We start from the raw sequence: 17,333 nt of genomic DNA on the forward strand, positions 1-17,333 counted from the left end.
AGTGTAGTATTAAGGGTTAATAAAATATAAAATTAGCAAGTCACTGAGAATTTACTGAGCACTCTAATTCAATATTCTGCTAAGAGGTCTGGGTAACATTACAAAGTTCCCCCTCTCCTTCTATACAGTTATAATAGGTGGAATTTTTTACAGCTCTTAGGAAGGACACTATGTTAGTTTGCCATCAGAGATGCATTGATTTGGCTGTGGTTTTCAGTTCTTGCTATTCTCTTTTTGTGAGTATAAATTTGGGGTAGTTTGATTTAATATATTATAGGTTTACTCTAGTTATCCCGGGGTGAGTGGATGGATATATATATTTGTGTCAATAATATTTCTGGCCTTTAATTTCCCTATAGTTCTAAAATCACATATGCATTACAATTCAGGTATAAATAATTCGTTCCTCTAATTCTAAAGGAGGTGCTTACATAGATCCTCGCCCTCAGTTTTTTTTAGTAGCTTTGTTATTATAGCAAACTTTGTGTTTTGTTTTGTTTTGTACCAGAAAGTAGGAATCTATGGGATAGGTGTACCTGGAAGTGTTTTGCTCTATGGTCTTTATAAAAAAAACTTTGAAAGTTACTGTTGCCCTAATGAAGTTTAGTTGGCAATTTTAATCAAGATACTTGTTAATTTAATTGATGACATTTTAACTTAGCGAAGTAGAAATATTCATACAATGTGAGGTATTTCAGCTTGTCGACCCTTTAATTATTCAACCAACATTTGAGTACTTTCTTTTTTAATCTTCAAACTTTTTCACACTGGTTCCCAAAGATTCTGAGGTTCCACAGTATTTTTTCTTGCTTTTTTTTCCTGTAATTTTGACATTTTTTTAATTGAATTTTTATATTAAAAATAATTTTCGGGGCCGGCCCGGTGGCGCAAGCGGTTAAGTGCGCGCGCTCCGCTGCGGCGGCCCGGGGTTCGCTGGTTCGGATCCCGGGCGCGCACCAACGCACTGCTTGGTAAGCCATGCTGTGGCGGCGTCCCATATAAAGTGGAGGAAGATGGGCACCCATGTTAGCCCAGGGCCGTCTTCCTCAGCAAAAAAGGAGGAGGATTGGCGGATGTTAGCTCAGGGCTGATCTCCTCACAAAAAAAAAAAAAAAAAAAAAAATAATTTTCTTTAAAGCTTGAGGATCTTTCTGTTTTATTTTTATTTTATTTTTTTTGTGTGAGGAAGATCAGCCCTGAGCTAACATCCATGCCAATCCTCCTCTTTTTGCTGAGGAAGACCGGCCCTGAGCTAACATCTATTGCCAATCCTCCTCCTTTTTTTCCCCATATCTCCCCAAAGCCCCAGTAGATAGTTGTACATCATAGTTGCACATCCCTCTAGTTGCTGTATGTGGGACGCGGCCTCAGCATGGCCGGACAAGTGGTGCATTGGTGCACGCCTGGGATCCGAACCCTGGGCCGCCAGTAGCAGAGCGTGTGCACTTAACTGCTAAGCCACGGGGCTGGCCCCTGTTTAATTTTTTAATATTTCATTTACAGCTTCTTGGAATGGTTTAATTTGAGCTTAAAGTTCCTTGAAGCTCTGTTTTCCTATAAATATTATACATTCTTACCAGTTCTTTGAAGTGAGTCTCCTTAGGCAGCTTTGTTAGCCTGTCTTGAGTATTTACATTTAATTTTTTTTTTTAAACTTTATCATCTACATTTTATATTTTGCTAATGGTTTGACCTTTCTTCTAGTTAGTTGAAATGGAGGAAAATGTCTCTGTGTATTCATATATAAACTGAGCATTTGTATGTGGTTCCTTCCTTCAGAGAGCTTTCCAAATAGCAGAAGAAATTATTTACCCATGTAATTACAAGATTATATGTTATAACTTCCTGATGAGTGACCTAACTGCTGCTGAAATGGCCTCCTTTTTAATCTTTTGTCTTAGGGCAAAGAAAAAGGTGATTCCTGCACCTAAACCCAAAGCAAAGGTAGGTATTGAACCCAATCTTTAATTAGTCATAATTGGTGAATGTTGAAATGCATTCTTAGGATGAAAAGGACATATAGTATTTAGCATAGATCAGTAGGTATCATACTCTTAAGATGGGTGTTTTCAAACTTTGTAAAAATCCTAAAACCATTGTATTTGGGAAAATAGATGACTGTGTAGCAGTGGGAAGTTTGCATACGTTAATTAAATTGTAAGGCTTAACTTAATGCTACTTAGAAATGCTGGATAAAATATAATATCCTTGGGGCCAGCCCAGTGGCGTAGTGGTTAAGTGCGCGCACTCTGCTTTGGCGGCCTGGGGTTCGGATCCGGGCGCGCACCGAGGCACTGCTTGTCAAGCCATGCTGTGGCAGCGTCCCGTATAAAATGGAGGAAGATGGGCATGGATGTTAGCCCAGGGCCGGTCTTCCTCAGCAAAACGAGGAGGATTGGCGACAGATGTTAGCTCAGGGCTAATCTTCCTCACAAAAAATAAATAAATAAAAAATATATAATATTCTTTAAAAGCATAGCTGAGGGCCAGCCTGGTGGCGTAGTGGTTAAGTGTGTGCGCTTTGCTGCAGTGGCCTAGGGTTTGCAGGTTCGGATCCTGGGCGCGCACTGATGCACCACTTGTCAAGCCACGCTGTGGTGGTGTCTTGTATAAAGTAGAGGAAGGTGGGCATGGACGTTAGCTCAGGGCCACTCTTGCTCAGAAAAAAGAGGAGGATTGGCGTTGGATGTTAGCTCAGGGCTAATCTTCCTCACAAAAAATAAAAAAAAAAATAAGAAAATAAGAAAAAAATAAAAGCATAGCTGAGATTGCAAACATGTAAAAGAAATCCCTAAGGTCCAAAACAAAGAAGTTGCTAGAATGTTAATCTGTCACGGAAACTTTGGTTTCCCTGAGGGGCATTTTACTGATTTCCATCCATCACTTTATGGTTTATTTTTAAATTTCTTCTCAGAGCCCAGCAGATAGGATTTTCTTGGCTTTATATAGGTTGGGAATTGGAATGAAACTCTGTGTAAACCTGGGACCCTCAGAGGCTAACATCTTTAGTAAAAGACAAGACTAGAAAAGAAATCCACTCACCAGCAGAAAGATTAAGAAACTTGTGTGTCTTGGCCTGGGTTCTGGATTAGGGGAGGAAAGTCCTCCCTGAGAAATTTCTCTGGTTTATTTATACTACCTGCACGATCTGGGGAAACTTCAAGCTGAGAAATTAACTTAAAGTGATTAGATTAGTATTAGCTGAGGGCAACTGGCAAATCAAATTCTGTTGGGGTAAGGCACCTCATCCTAGGCCTCAAAAGTTTACCACATTTATTCCCTGTCAAACGTGAGTTTACAATCTGAAAATACAGTATCCGTGAGGAAATAAGTTACTGTGAGTAAGAGTCAGCAGAACCAACCAACAGAATTAGATCCCTAAGAAGGGCAAGTGAGAGATTTATTGAGTTTAGAACATAAAGTAATTTACCTTAAAATTTTTTTTAATATTTAAAGAAGTAGAAGAGGGGATAAAAAATATCCAATGAAAATACACAGAGTTGAAAAAGAACCAAGTATAACCTCTAGAATTGAAAACTGTAATCATTTGAAATTAAAATTGTAATGAAAGCCTCCACCCTTTAGGTTTTAGACTTTCCCCATAGCCTGCATCTCTTTGAATAGTTGAGTTTCATTGCTTATGAGGTTATGGCCAATGGGTCACTATTTGTTACTCTGTACTTTTGGTGTTAGAGGCTCTTTGAATACAGAGTAAATAGTCCTCTTTTTTTTCAGTAACCTGCTTTGTCTTCTAATCCAAATAATATTGAGCCAATATTTCATTAAATCTGTTGAGTTCATGCTTTGTGTTGACACTTGACTTCATTTTTAAACTCTTAATATCCTCCATAAAGGGTTGGTTAATTTTCGATACATCTATTCAAACATACGATTAATTTATCAGAACTCTAATACTGGATGTGTTAGGATGGTATAAGGGAATTACCTGTTTAGTTTGTTTCTTTGTGGTTAAATTACTTTTTCCTTTTCCAGAATGGAAAAACTATTACTAATTTGATTTTTTTCATACCCTACTTTCCCCCCCCATTTTAGTTATAAAGGTAATACAAGGAAATGCTTACAGTTGGAAATGCAAATACAGGAAAGTAAGGAGAAAAGTAAAAGTATCCAGAAATTTCTGCTCACTCAGAGAAAAAAAATCTCTTAACTTTCTGGTACATATCTTCCCTCCCTTTTTCTGGATGTCTGTCCCTGCCTCCCCTCCTTCCATCCATCCATCTAACCATTCATTTATCCAGATTGAATTAACACTTTATGTAAATGGGTTAACCTGCTTTTTCAACTCAAATATATATCCTGAACAATTTTCTCTGTCAGTGTAAATCTACACTGTAATCTCTTGGGTAGATTTAATGTTATTTATTTATTTATTTTTCCTGAGGAAGATTAGCCCTGAGCTAACATCTGTTAACAATCTTCCTCTTTTTGTTGAGGAAGATTCGCCCTGAGCTAGCATCTGTTGCCAATCTTCCTCTTTTTGTTGAGGAAGATTCGCCCTGAGCTAACATCTGTTGACAATCTTCCTCTTTTTGTTGAGGAAGATTCGCCCTGAGGTAACATCTGTTGACAATCTTCCTCTTTTTGTTGAGGAGGATTCACCCTGAGCTAACATCTGTTGCCAGTTTTCTTCTATTTTTTGTATGTGAGCCACCACCACAGCATGGCCACTGATAGACAAGTGGTGTAGGTCTGCGCTTGGGAGCCAAACCCGGGCCGCTGAAGTGGAATGCACCAAACTTAACCACTAGGCCATTGGGGCTGGCCCTTAATGTTATTTTTTATAAAGAAAAAATGATTAATAAAAAAGTTACTTAACACAGCAGTTTTATACTGGTAACACTACCAATAGTATTCTGATACACTCCCCCACCCTCAGTTTCTGTACTTTTTATAACGATGGAATTTTCACTAATCCTGTAATTGGATGGCATGTCACAGCAACCATGTCTTATTTACATTACCCATTCATCTTAGCAGATAATTTTGACATAAATGCCCTTACACTACAGACAGTGTAGGTGCATTTGAGTGCACTGCCTCTGAGGCAGTGAGGTTTTCAATCAGGGCTTTTAGAATGGAAGCTTAGAAAAATTGCTAAGGAAGTTAGACTGTAACAGCGTTCTTAACAGCTTATTTACTGTAATACCTTAGAAGGTGATGGTAAAGCCCTTTCCTCTCCATTCTTTCCCCACTATGATTAAGGTAAGTGCTGTGGTTGTATAAATCAACATGTAACATAAGACTTTGGGTGTGGTGTTATTTGGGTTTGTCTGTTTGTTTTTGAGAAACTAATTAAAGAAACTTTGAAATGATTTTATTTATTTATTTATTTTTTAATATTTTTTATTTATTTATTTATTTTATTTTTTCCCCCAAAGCCCCAGTAGATAGTTGTATGTCATAGCTGCACATCCTTCTAGTTGCTGTATATATGGGACGCGGCCTCAGCATGGCTGGAGAAGCGGTGCGTCGGTGCGCGCCCGGGATCCGAACCCGGGCCACCAGCAGCGGAGCGCACACAATTAACCGCTAAGCCACGGGGCCAGCCCTGAAATGATTTTATGTAATAGTTTTATTTCCTCTTAATCTTAAAAATGAAATGAGTCAAATACTTTATATTTCTCTTTTAAGAGAAACAGTTACTTTTTAATTCTTTTGCTTTTTGAATAGCTTAAGCTATGCTCTAATTCTCTTTTCCTTGAATTTTAAGAAAATTAACTTTTTAAAAATAAAAACAGACCATACTCTCTTAGGTATTCAGAGTTTTAATTCCTAATACCCTTGTTTTCTTAGCATACTGCCTTGCTCATAGTGGATACTTAGTAAATATGTTGAATGAATTACAAATGACTTCTGTCATAATGAATAGAAAACGTAATTTAAGTGTGCTTGAACTGAATCATCTGCCAGTTTGATGTACCAGTTTCTCTATGTACTAGCTGTGGGGGGCTGTGAGGCAGAGCATACAAAGAGGCAGAAATGCAAGGAAGCAGAAAGCGAGGGTCAGTATCCTAGCAAACCATACTACACAAGAGGGTTCGAGTCTTAAGATAAAGGCACGATTTCTTCTAGGTACAAGGAGAATAAAAAGAGAATAGTCTCTGAACAGATGGATTTGGAATCCAAAGATGTGATACAGGTGGGTGGGGGGAGGAGGGTTTCATCAGTAATGAACTAGTATATGAATGTTCCCTTGGTTTGGTTGTAAGCCTTCATAGAATGACTTACTAAGGTGTGGCAGCTGTGTGCAGTATATCAGATACTTTGGCTTATGACAGTTCAGTCAGAAACTATCCTCTCAAAAATTATTTTAGTTTTCATGGTCTGTAAAAAAGATTTCCAGTAGAATTGTAATCATGAGAATTTCTTAGTCCTTTAAAAACTAATACTTCATAATTTTTTATTAATCATTTTATTTTTTTCAATATAATGCTGTTTATGCTAGGAGTGTAGTCCAAAAAAGGACCAGAAAACTCCTGCATCCTTGGTGGCTTCAGTTGGTGGTCCTTCAACGAGTTCTAGCACATCTGCCGTGGCATCCACCAGTTCTAGCTCTACACCAGCCCAGGAGACGATCTGCCTTGATGACTCACTAGATGAAGACCTTTCTTTCCATCCACCTGCACTGGATCTTGTTTCTGAAGCTTTAGCCGTCATCAACAGTGGGAACAAGGGCCCTCCAGCTGGCTCAAGGATAAGCATGCCAACTGCAAAACCTCGTCCAGGACTGAGAGAAGAAAAATTAGCAAGTATCATGAGTAAGCTGCCACTGGCTACTCCCAAAAAACTAGATTCTACTCAGACTGCACATTCATCAAGTCTTATTGCTGGTCACACAGGGCCAGTACCAAAGAAACCCCAGGATTTAGCTCATACTGGCATCTCTTCAGGCCTTATTGCTGGTTCTTCAATTCAGAACCCTAAAGTTTCCTTAGAACCTTTGCCAGCCAGGCTACTTCAACAAGGACTACAGAGGTCAAGCCAGATTCATGCTTCTTCCTCTTCACAGACCCATGTTTCCTCTTCTTCCCAAGCCCAAGTTGCTGCCTCCTCTCATGCTCTGGGAACATCAGAGGCCCAGGATGCTTCTTCGTTAACACAAGTAACAAAGGTGCACCAGCATTCAGCTGTCCAACAAAACTATGTGTCTCCATTACAAGCAACCATTAGTAAATCACAAACCAACCCAGTGGTGAAATTAAGTAATAATCCCCAACTTTCCTGTTCATCCCCGCTTATTAAGACTTCAGATAAGCCACTTATGTACCGCCTTCCTTTATCTACTCCCTCATCTGGAAATGGTTCTCAAGGGTCCCACCCCCTGGTTTCTAGGACAGTACCTAGCACCACTACCTCCAGTAACTATTTAGCCAAGGCTATGGTGTCACAAATCTCCACGCAGGGTTTCAAATCTCCCTTCTCAATGGCTGCATCCCCAAAACTTGCAGCATCTCCAAAACCTGCCACATCTCCTAAACCCTTGCCCTCACCTAAGCCTTCTGCCTCACCCAAGCCCTCTCTGTCAGCTAAGCCTTCAGTATCAACTAAACTTATTTCTAAATCCAACCCGACTCCCAAGCCTACTGTATCCCCAAGTTCTTCCAGTCCAAGTGCACTAGTAGCCCAGAGTAGCCACTCCAGCAGTAACAACCCAGTCCATAAACAGCCCAGTGGAATAAACATCAGCAGACAGTCTCCCACCTTGAATTTATTGCCCCCTAATCGCACTTCAGGCCTTCCATCTACAAAAAATCTTCAGGCCCCTTCAAAGCTAACAAACTCATCATCCACTGGAACTGTTGGCAAGAATAGCTTGAGTGGAATTGCAATGAATGTACCTGCCAGCAGAGGTAGCAACCTTAACTCAAGTGGAGCTAATAGGACTAGTCTATCTGGGGGCACAGGAAGTGGAACACAGGGTGCTACTAAACCGTTGTCTACTCCACATAGACCATCCTCTGCCTCAGGGTCTTCAGTGGTAACAGCCAGTGTGCAGGTATGTATGTTATATACATTCATGTGATAAAATGTAAGATTGTGTAATCTTTCTTGTGAGTCAATAACCTTATTGTACTGTATAGATTGTTTATAATAGCTTATTATAGCTTATGGCCAAGGAATGTTCCTGATGTTGGCGTCACAGTGATGGGGACACTTGGGGATGAGGCTTTTGTTTGGATGTGGATTTTTTTTTTTCTCAGTAAGGTATCACATGCTTACTTTCAGAATTTTTGAAAAACACAACTAAAATGCATATTTAAAATTATATCTTATCCGAGTCCAGAACAAAGCAGTAACTTATGAATTTAACATACCTTCACTTATCCCCTCTTCCCTGCACTAGTCCCCTTTCTCCTGCCAACTTGCTTATTGTTTTATTTAGTCAAATTTATACATTCATGTTAATTTTTCTTTTAACTATTTGTCTTTTCAAGTAAAATTTTTATTTTGCGTGGATTTTGCAGTTATTCATATGTAATTCTATATGTCACATTAGTGTCAGTAATCCTTTTATACCACAGTTTCCCCATTCATGAGTTTTTAATTTAAATTTATCTCTCAGTGAGCAGGAGTACCTCACTCAAGGAGTCCTTTCAAGAAGGCTAACATGAAAGCTATTTTACCTTAGCTCTTGCATGCCTGATCATATTTCTGTGCTGTCACACTGGAGTAGGTGTGGACTTCTTGGGTCACTAACTCTCTCTCTCCAAATTTTGTAAATACTGCTCCACTGACCCTGGCTTAGTATTTAGGATTATAGAGAAGTCTAAGGCCATTCTGATTTTTTGTTCCCTTATAAGTAATGTGTTTTCTCTGCCTAAATGCTAGTAAAATTTTCTCTTTTTCCTTGAAATTTAAGTGTTAACCAGATTATGGCTAGGTTTATCTAGTTTTCATGAATTTTGTACCTAGAACATGGTAACGTATTTCAATCTCAGACCTGGCTATTTTTTTAGGTCAAGAATATTTTATTCTAAATATTGTGTGTCTGATTGTTATTTCTGATTCATTTGGCTTAGGTTTTTTGAGAACTCTTTATTACTCATATTTCAGCTCTCTGCCTTCCATATCATCATCTCTGTTATTGTTTTCGTCTTTATGCCACTTTTTTGTGTTCTGAGACTTTTAGATTTGTCCTTCACATTATTGATTTGGTTTCTTAAATGTCCTCCCACCCCACTTCCCCCCAAAAAGTAATACATGTTTACTGTAGGAAAATTCAGAAAAAAGAAAATACAAATCACCCATCATCCCACTACTGTTTATTTTTTCCTGGTACTTTTTAAAACTCTTTTCAAGAAAGTGTATTTTATATAATATTCTGTTTCGTACCCAGCTTTTTAAAAAATATAACATTTTATGATGTGTTCTTAGATTCTTAAATATTCTTTGAAAACATGACTTTTATTGATTTATGGACTTTTGTTGTCTAAGCAAATGCTCTAACTTTGTACTGCCCTCTATTTATGTGGAGCAGGAACATCTAATGAAAGAATTTTATCCTTGGTGTTTGTAGAGGTTCTCTGCTGTTCAGTACAAGCTAAGTGTTGTTATTCAACATATACTTAAAACCCAGACCATCACTCTGCCATTACTGTAGGGTTAGGAATGAATTTATTCCAAAATTCTAATATAGAGCAAAATTCAATTAACTGATACTTCATTAATTGAAATCTAGGATTAACTGATGTTTTATCTAAATAATTTTACTTTTATCAGAAATAAGAGAATAAGATACAAACTGATTAGGGATTGTATATTAAAATTTAAGTTATAACTAAGATATGGGAGTTAGTCTACATTCTTGTTTATATTATCTTTATTAAAATGTTGACTATTTTTGAAATTAATCTTTAATTTGATCAAAGGAATATGTGAGAAGATTATAACAGAAATGGCAGTTCCTTGCCCCATATTCTCCTTCCTGATGTCAACTACTTTAACTCTCTTAGCTTTATCTCTGTGTTTTTAAATAATAAGAGTGAATGGAAGCCTCTTAATTTATCCATTTTAGTGTTATCTTTTGACTTCTAATTATGATAAATAAGGCTTTTAGCTCTTTTATACCTTTCCCAATCTGCTGAAAGAATAAAATCACAACTTTTGGTTAAATCCATGGCTATGTAAATATTGTCTCTGTTGAGCTAGATATCATAAACTGTTGTTTCATTTGCTTTCTTATAAAGTTTTGGCTGTTTTCCTGGAATTAAAAATCGCTTTTGTTTTTTTCACTTGCTTCCTTTTCTTTGAATTTGAGGTTAAATCTCTCTCCATTCTTTGTCATCTCCAGAATCTATCAGGTTTTTTTTTCCTGAAGCCTTTTTGTATTTGATCATTTGTCTCAAAAGAACCCAAATACTTGGAATACCAATTGTTTACCAATTAGTTTGTCAGCAAGGAACCTACATGGCAAAATTTGGGTTTCTAAAAAGTACTCCCTCCTTATTTTCTTCCTCTCTGAAATGACTTTATAATTTGCAGACCTTAGTGTTCCTTTCTTCATATCTGATCCTTTTTGTTCTGTCTTATGAGTTTGACTGAAGAAAAGGTTCAATAATTGAATAAGGTTGTTTCTAACTTTTGGTCAACCTAAGGTTCTTTTTTTTTTTTTTTTTAACATAGCATCTCATTGAAGTCTTATCAGCTACCTTGTAGTCTCTAGATCTTGTCTCTAGTACTCCAACCTTAAAAACAGATTTCCTATCTATGTCTGCAAAACATTCAACTCCTGTCTGGAAGACATCTTCAGCTGTCTACTCATTTGCAGAGTGAAAATGACAGGTCCTGAGTTTAACAGAAGTTAAAATCTTTCTGGGTTCAGATTATTACCTCTACCTGCTTTCTGTTTAATAACTTTCCACTCAAAGCTTTCCTCTTCTTTCTTGCCCTTCAACTTATTGATTTTTTATGAATCCTGTCTTTGCCACTTTATCATTCCCAAATAATTCGTTCATTAAGCAAATGTTTAAGAGTTTAATATGTGCCAGGCACTCTTCTAGGTGCTGGGGAAATAGGGTGAAAACCATACTCAAGATCTCTCCTCTCATGGGGCGTATATTCTAGGTAGGAAGATAAGCAAAACACAAATTTTAAAAAATACGTTAAGTGGTATGAAAAAATAAAATAATATGATAAAGTGTGGTTGCTGCTAACATAGATAAGGGAGTTGGGGAAGGCCTCTTTGAGGATGTAGCATTTGAACTGAGAACTGAATGAGCAGGAGCCCAGCCATTTGGAGATAAGAGGGAACAAACAGTCCAGGCAAGAGAGATAGTAGGTGTGAAGACACTGAGATGGGAAAGAGCCTGATGTGTAGGACTGCACAGCTAGACTATAAGGAGAGAGGGGGAGGGGTGAGGTTGGAGACCACCAGAGCCATGTGATGGAGGACCTTGTAGGCCACAATAAGGACTTGGAATTTTATTCTTTGTGCAGTGGGAAGCTATTGGAGGGTCTTCAGCAGGGGAGTGGTATGGTCTGATTTATATTTCAAAAGATCGCTGTGGTTGTTGTGGAGAATAGGGGAGCAGATGCACTCACCAAAATAAAACGTGGTTAAAAAAAAATGTAATGCCCACCACAGGAAGAGCAAGGTTTCCCGTCATATTTCCCCCTGGGAATGAAACGTGGAGGTCATGGAAAGTATTTCTGATAATTGGGCATTATCCTGGATTATTTGCCTACTTCGTGTTGACAACTTATGTATGCTTCTGGATGATATCAGCAGTGTGATACCCCACTTTTGAAAAGTCTCCATCTTCTATGAGAGAGAAATTTATAAATGCCCATGTAACATTTAGATAAACTGATGCTCATTTTAGTTTTATAAACAAATAGAAGTATATATGGAAGTTTGTTGAAAGTACAAAATGTTAGAAAGTTGTGGCATGGTACCGTGTTTTATTGCTAATACTCAGTTACTTAATTTTGGAAGTTGCCCAAATTTACATTTTGCATCTATTTTAATGCTTCCTTATTAGCAGTATTTAATGTTCCTCACTAGGGGGTTCCACTTGGGGCACATAGCCGTGGAGTGTGTGCCACATGTTACCCTGAGACTACAATAGAATTGTGATTAAAAAGCAGAAAGAACTCATGTTAATTCTTAAATTGATGCGGGATTCTTTCTATCCGGATCACTTCAAAGCATTATTATTTCTAACTTAGTAATTTTTTCCTAAATGCACCCATTTTGTGTATCATGGTTGGCACAGTAGAGGGAAGGACTGGAAGATCCAAGTGGTCCAGGGCAAGCATAAATAGATGAAGATTTGTACTTCAGTGTTGGAGAAAGTTGTGGTAAAAAAAAAAAAAAAAGAATAGGTATATTAACTATGAGTTCATCTTGTCATTCATTTTATGATGCCTAAAAGCTAAGGTTTCAAGCCTGCTTAGCGGGAAAGATTGAGGCTATTGATGAGAGCAGTTAACATATGAAGGGGGGATGATTGCAGGGGATTATAAATTCAATTGTGGACATGCCAGGTTGGTGAGTGTGAGATATCCAAGTCTTTCCTGAACTTTTAGATATACAGGATTGAAATTGAGAAGAGAGGTCAGAACTGTGCGTATAAATTTGAGAGAGAACAAATAAAGGAGATAAGGGAAGGGGAGGCTTTTGGGGAGCCATAGTGGAAACACCAGAATAGAAGGCTTCTTGAGGATTTTCTTCATTTTTTGTTCAGCAGTGGCATGGACCAGTAAGTGTATGAATACATGTAGTGTGGCATATGTGTTTGGGAAGGTCACCTACATTTTTCTCAGACTTTCACTAATAAATGATCAGCACTTTATTAATTAATAATGCTTACTGGTAGAAGTAATCAATACACAAAATAAACCTAACAATAGCGCACATTTATTATTGATTAAAAAAATATTCAAAGAATTCAGTTTTCTTGACCAGATTTAGAACTGTAAAATTTTTGGCCAGCAAAATTTAGAGTTGGTAAAATAAGGCTACAAAAGAAGACTCACAGTTGCAGAAACTATAATAGATAATATCTGATACTCAGAAAATTTTATTGTAATCTTTGTGGAGAAGTGCACATAGGAAAAGAAGTCAAAGTGGGAAAAAATTATTGCTATATAGAAAATTGTTCAAAGAGTTAAATTAGTTCAAGGAAGTATATTTAAGTAGTTTCTTCATGAGAACTCATCAGTGTTAGCATATTTCTCATTTAAATGTTTTTGTTCATAAATATGGCATCAAAGCCCAAGTAAGGGAATGTCAAAACACTTTCTCATTTACATTTTACCTTAAGGAGTCTAAATTTGGTAAAGTAGTGGAAATGGAAACCAGCTTTCAGGGGTTAGGGAGAGACTAGGTAATGTGGAAATGCAGGCTGTCATTCAGTACGGTGGATAATAAAAGGAATACAGATAAGTCAGGCTGTTGCTAGGGGTGGAGGAAGAGCCAGGAGTAACAGCATGGTTGTAAAAAGAGATAAGAGATCCCTGTATACAAGAAGGCAGAGGAAACATGGAAAAGGTACAGTACTAGATATTTGTACCAGAAAGTTCTGCATAGGTGGGATTCATGGCCTAGGTCAAGTGGTTAGCTTTTAGAGAAAGACCGGTAAGGCTAATGATGAGGAAGAACATCCAGGATGGCCTCATCTCTTTAAGGTGTTAGAATGAGACTAAAGGACATCAGTTAGGGGGTTCTGAGAGAGTAGTAGTCTGGAACAGCAACTGCAGGAATTGTGCCAGGAAAGATTCTAAGACAAATAGTAAAATTACCAAGCATTTTCAGAGAACACATTGAAATTGTATGAAATTAATTACTAGTGGTTCAGATCTAGGGGCTAGGAGCAGAAGTAGAAATCTAATGTTAGAAATGAGTGGATTGAGAGAGTGAATGGGTGTTAATGTAGGCATTAAAATAAGTTGAGTCTAAATTGGTGATGAAGAGCTAAGTATAGAATTATTTCCAAAACCAATATTGGTAGCTCTTTGAAACTTATTTTTCACCTCAGTCTTTATTTCGCTCACAAAGTTTTTGTTATAACAGATAATAAGACACAGTCTTGCGCCCATGAGGATATTAAATAAAATAAATCAATTCAGGTTGAAGATTTGATTTCTTATGTATTTTGACCCCTGGTTTCTGCAGTCCACAGCAGGAGCGTCATTATTGGCTAATGCCTCACCTCTGACTCTCATGACATCACCTTTGTCTGTAACAAATCAAAATGTGACTCCTTTTGGGATGCTGGGTGGCCTTGTTCCAGTGACCATGCCCTTCCAGTTTCCCTTGGAGCTACTTGGCTTTGGAACGGACACAGCTGGAGTGACAACCACCTCGGGATCTACCTCAGCCGCTTTCCACCATAGCCTAGCTCAGAGTAAGTGGGGCTCTTTCATTTTCTTGGCTACCTAGTTTGACAGAGCAGGAAACTTCACGAATTTATACTAATTGAGAGTGTCCAGTTGGAGTTAGTGAAGATTATAGAATATTTTTTTAAGAGATGCAGTTTATTTCATCTATATATAATGAGTCAAATTACTGGATTCTGAGATTTTATTTACAATTTTTAAATGAGCCATCTATATGACATTTCAGTCTTATTGAAATTTATAATAAGATGTATAATAAGACGAAGTCAAAATTTGCTGGGTTATTTGCATACACATATACATTTATATATGTAAATTTTTTTAACGCATATGCTGCAGTTTAAGAAAGGCCTTTGAAGTCAGGGGCTGTTCTTGCATTAGGTAAATTAAACTATTTTTATTTTTGATCTAAGAGGGCTCACATCTTAGATTTAAGAAGATCACTGACAAGTCTGTTTTTCTCTCAGATTTGCTAAAGGGTTTACAGCCAGGAGCTCAGCATGCAGCAACGCTTTCCCACTCACCTCTGCCTGCACATTTACAGCAAACATTTAATGGTAAGAAAGGCACCTATTTCTTCGTCTCCTTATTATTTATATAGATATGTAGATTGGATTGTAAATCTTTTCCGAAAACAATGTGAATGGAATGACAAAGGTTGGAAAAAATTTTCGTATGACTGTATATTCATTAGCAACAAACTCTTTTTAAGAGAAAGGAAATAGGTAAATGAGATCTTTTGCTACATGTGAAAAGAGCTTTTTTGAAGGTGTTTGTTATATTGAAATGATGACAAAGAAGAGGATTCATAAGACAGTATATAAAAGTCATGTCCAGTAATTATAATAGTTTACGTTTATTGAAAGCTTATAGTGCCAAATAGTCTTGTGACTACTTGCATGTATTAGCTAATGTAATCCTTACCACAAGCCTGTCAATGCGATAATGATCCCCATTTTACAGATCAGGAAACTGAATCAGAGGTAAACAGCTTGCCTAAGATAATAAGTGTTTGATCTGAGGTACACAACCAGGAAGTCTAAGTCCATAGCCTGTGTTCTTTTTTTTTTTTTGCTGAGCAAGATTCACCCTGAGCTAACATCCGTTACCATGAGGAAGATTCACCCTGAGCTAACATCCATTGCCAATCTTCCTCTTTTTTTTGCTTGAGGAAGATTCACCCTGAGCTAACATCTGTGTCAGTCTTCCTCTACTTTATATGTGAGACACCACCACAGCATGGCTGATGAGTGAAGTAGGTCCACGCCTAGGACCCGAACCTGTGAACCTGAGCTGCTGAAGCAGAGCACGTGGAACTTCATCCACTCCGGGCCCCATAGCCTGTGTTCTTAACTTTCTGCCTTGTAGCAGTGATCTAAACTGTGTACTTTATATTGCAGCCCAACTAGATCACTCTGAAATCTGAAATTAGATAGTGGACCCTGGACATAACCCGTTGACCTCCAGATTCTTGCTCTCACCAGCAGCTGACCTCAGTATACTGCTGATGCTATTCTGAAGGCCATTTTCAGGATCTTTTGAGCAGAAATAACTGTTCAGTTGCCCTCTTAACTTTGGAAGTTGACTGAGGCCTCACTATTCTTTTTGGCCACTGCATTTAAAATTATCTTTGAACAAGTTTACAGTTCACCACAATGTGAAAATGAGAGCTAGGTAGCAATCAGGAGGTAACAGGTGTAATTAATCCTCTAAAAGACCTAACTGGTAAGCTGTTCCAGACTCAGCCCTTGAGAGAGTGAATATAAAACCACAGTTGTGCAGATGGGGGAACACAAAGTAGGCACACACATCAGCAATCCTGATCTTCCTGAACTCCTGGATTAGGTTTAAATGCCTAAGGAAAATTGTCCTGTGACTAAAGCAGTTCCACCCTGGGTGTTGATGCCTGCTTGGTATGATGAGTCCACCTTAGGGCTGTGTGCTCATGGGGCAGAGTGGTATGAACCTGCAAGAAGCAGACAAACCGGATTCTGGTGGCTCAACATGACCCCAGTATTCCAGCTTTTATATAAAGTATCTTGTTGTCTGGGCAGCACCACTCTTCCAGAGGGAGAAAAGAAATAAGACTGTCAGTATTTTCCAAGTAATAGAAATGAAAAAGTTTACAGTTTTTCATTTTAAAAACTTTTTAAAGTATAAGACATGGAATTTGAGAATCAGGCTTGAATTTTTTAATTCCAGGATTGCCTCTCTGAGCAAGTTTCTTTCTTTTTTGTGAGGAAGATCAACCCTGAGCTAACATCCATGCCAATCCTCCTCTTTTTGCTGAGGAAGACTGGCTGTGGGCTAACATGTGTGCCTATCTTCCTCCACTTTATATGGGACGCCGCCACAGCATGGCCTGACAAGCGGTGCGTCGGTGCGCGCCCGGGATCCGAACCCCGGGCTGCCAGCAGTGGAGTGCACGCACTTAACCGCTACGCCACGGGGCCGGCCCCTGAGCAAAGTTTCTTAACTTGTTTGACCATCACTTCTCTTGCTTGTAACCTGGGGACAACAAGATATTTTTAATAGGCTTCTTATGAAAATTTAATAAAAATTATTTAAAGCTTCTAGCATGGTACCTGCTCCATACTATGAGCTCAATTAATGTTAATTCTCTGACCTTATCTAGTCTAAAGACGAGGGTCAGTAAACTTTTTCTATAAAGGCCCAAATCATAAATGTTATAGGCTTTGTAGGCCATACAGTCTCTATCATAAGTACTCAACTCTGCCATTGTAGTGTGAAAACAGCCATTGATAATATGTAACATGAGTGTGGCTGGGTTCCAATAAAACTGTGCTTATAAAAAGAGGTGGCAGGGCCGGCCCCGTGGCTTAGCGGTTAAGTGCGCGCACTCTGCTGCTGGCGGCCCGGGATCGCATCCCGGGCGCTCACCAACACAGCGCTCCTCCGGCCGCGTCCCACATACAGCAACTGGAAGGATGTGCAGCTATGACATACAACTA

General features: G+C 38.3%; 1 protein-coding gene across 2 annotated transcripts in view; it reads left to right on the forward strand.

The window, feature by feature from the left end:
• Window positions 1-17,333, forward strand: part of UBN2 (ubinuclein 2) — a 75,187-nt gene that overhangs the window by 46,086 nt on the left and 11,768 nt on the right. For both annotated transcript variants that reach the window (XM_058531093.1, XM_058531101.1), the window contains exons 13-16: window positions 1,902-1,944; window positions 6,467-8,017; window positions 14,138-14,369; window positions 14,829-14,918. In XM_058531093.1, the coding sequence (XP_058387076.1) occupies window positions 1,902-1,944; window positions 6,467-8,017; window positions 14,138-14,369; window positions 14,829-14,918 (1,916 nt within the window). The remainder of the gene's footprint in view (window positions 1-1,901; window positions 1,945-6,466; window positions 8,018-14,137; window positions 14,370-14,828; window positions 14,919-17,333) is intronic.

Source organism: Diceros bicornis, chromosome 3, assembly GCF_020826845.1.
Source record: "Diceros bicornis minor isolate mBicDic1 chromosome 3, mDicBic1.mat.cur, whole genome shotgun sequence".
In the NCBI taxonomy this organism is placed as follows: domain Eukaryota; kingdom Metazoa; phylum Chordata; class Mammalia; order Perissodactyla; family Rhinocerotidae; genus Diceros; species Diceros bicornis.